We start from the raw sequence: 781 nt of genomic DNA, 5'->3' as shown, positions 1-781 counted from the left end.
AAGGAGGAGGGGGGGGGGCGACGAACCGGAGGTGTCTGTGTCACAAGAGCGACGCCAGTAGTAGTAGGCGGAGCGCTTGTTCGCCATACAGGGGGTATAGCTGGTGGCAATATCCTCCAAAGTGCACGGCTCGCTGGACCAGCGGGGGAGGGGGGGGGGGGGGGGCAGCAAGAGGGCGATGAGTCATTCTGTGAGTATCGAGAGGGAGAAGGAGGAAAGCGGAACAGAGCGGCATGATGATCCTGCCCCGAGTGATGGGCATACCTATCGGCGGCCGCGGCGAAGGACAGCGGAAGCATCGAGCAGATGGCAAAGAGCGCCATCAGCCCGAGCAGGACCGCCGCCCTCGGCGAGGAGGGGAGGACAAGCCCGGCCATTGCGTAAAGCGGGTGGTCGAGGCTGTCTGAAAGGGGCCGGGGTGGGTGGGCGAAGGACGGGAGGGGGGGGGGGGAACGGAGTGGCAGGCGTCGCGTGGTGGAGGAGCGGCGAAGAGAGAAAGAGTGATGGAGATATATCAACCAACAGGGACGGGAGGAGGGGGTGGATCACTCCAGGGGAAAGAGATGGGCCGGCGCAGCCGAAAAAGGCCATCTCATGCGCTGCCGATGGCCTGTGATGGGCTTATGTATGCCATGCCCGCCCCTCGGGAGCCGCCGAAGAAACAGTCGGGGCATGGCTCGGCCGCGCCGGTTGGTAAGCGTACAACCAGATGGCCTGGGCCCACCTAGGTCTGTGTGCGGCATGTTGCGATGGTTGCGGCGAATGCCTTTGGTGTCGGGGG

At 64.5% G+C, this 781-nt stretch overlaps 1 protein-coding gene across 1 annotated transcript in view; it reads right to left on the bottom strand.

Annotated features, from left to right (window-relative positions):
• H696_00950 (hypothetical protein) overlaps positions 1-446 on the bottom strand; it is a 4381-nt gene extending 3935 nt beyond the window's left edge. The window contains exons 1-2 of the mRNA XM_009494839.1: positions 265-446; positions 27-133 (exon numbers count right to left, since the gene is read on the bottom strand). Coding sequence (XP_009493114.1) covers positions 27-133; positions 265-377 — 220 coding nt within the window. The 5' untranslated portion in view covers positions 378-446. The remainder of the gene's footprint in view (positions 1-26; positions 134-264) is intronic.
• Positions 447-781: the final 335 nt, after the last annotated feature.

Source organism: Fonticula alba (assembly GCF_000388065.1).
Source record: "Fonticula alba strain ATCC 38817 unplaced genomic scaffold supercont2.1, whole genome shotgun sequence".
Lineage (NCBI taxonomy): Eukaryota > Rotosphaerida > Fonticulaceae > Fonticula > Fonticula alba.
Note: the sequence above shows the minus strand (reverse complement) of the source record. Positions and strands in the feature narration are given on the sequence as shown.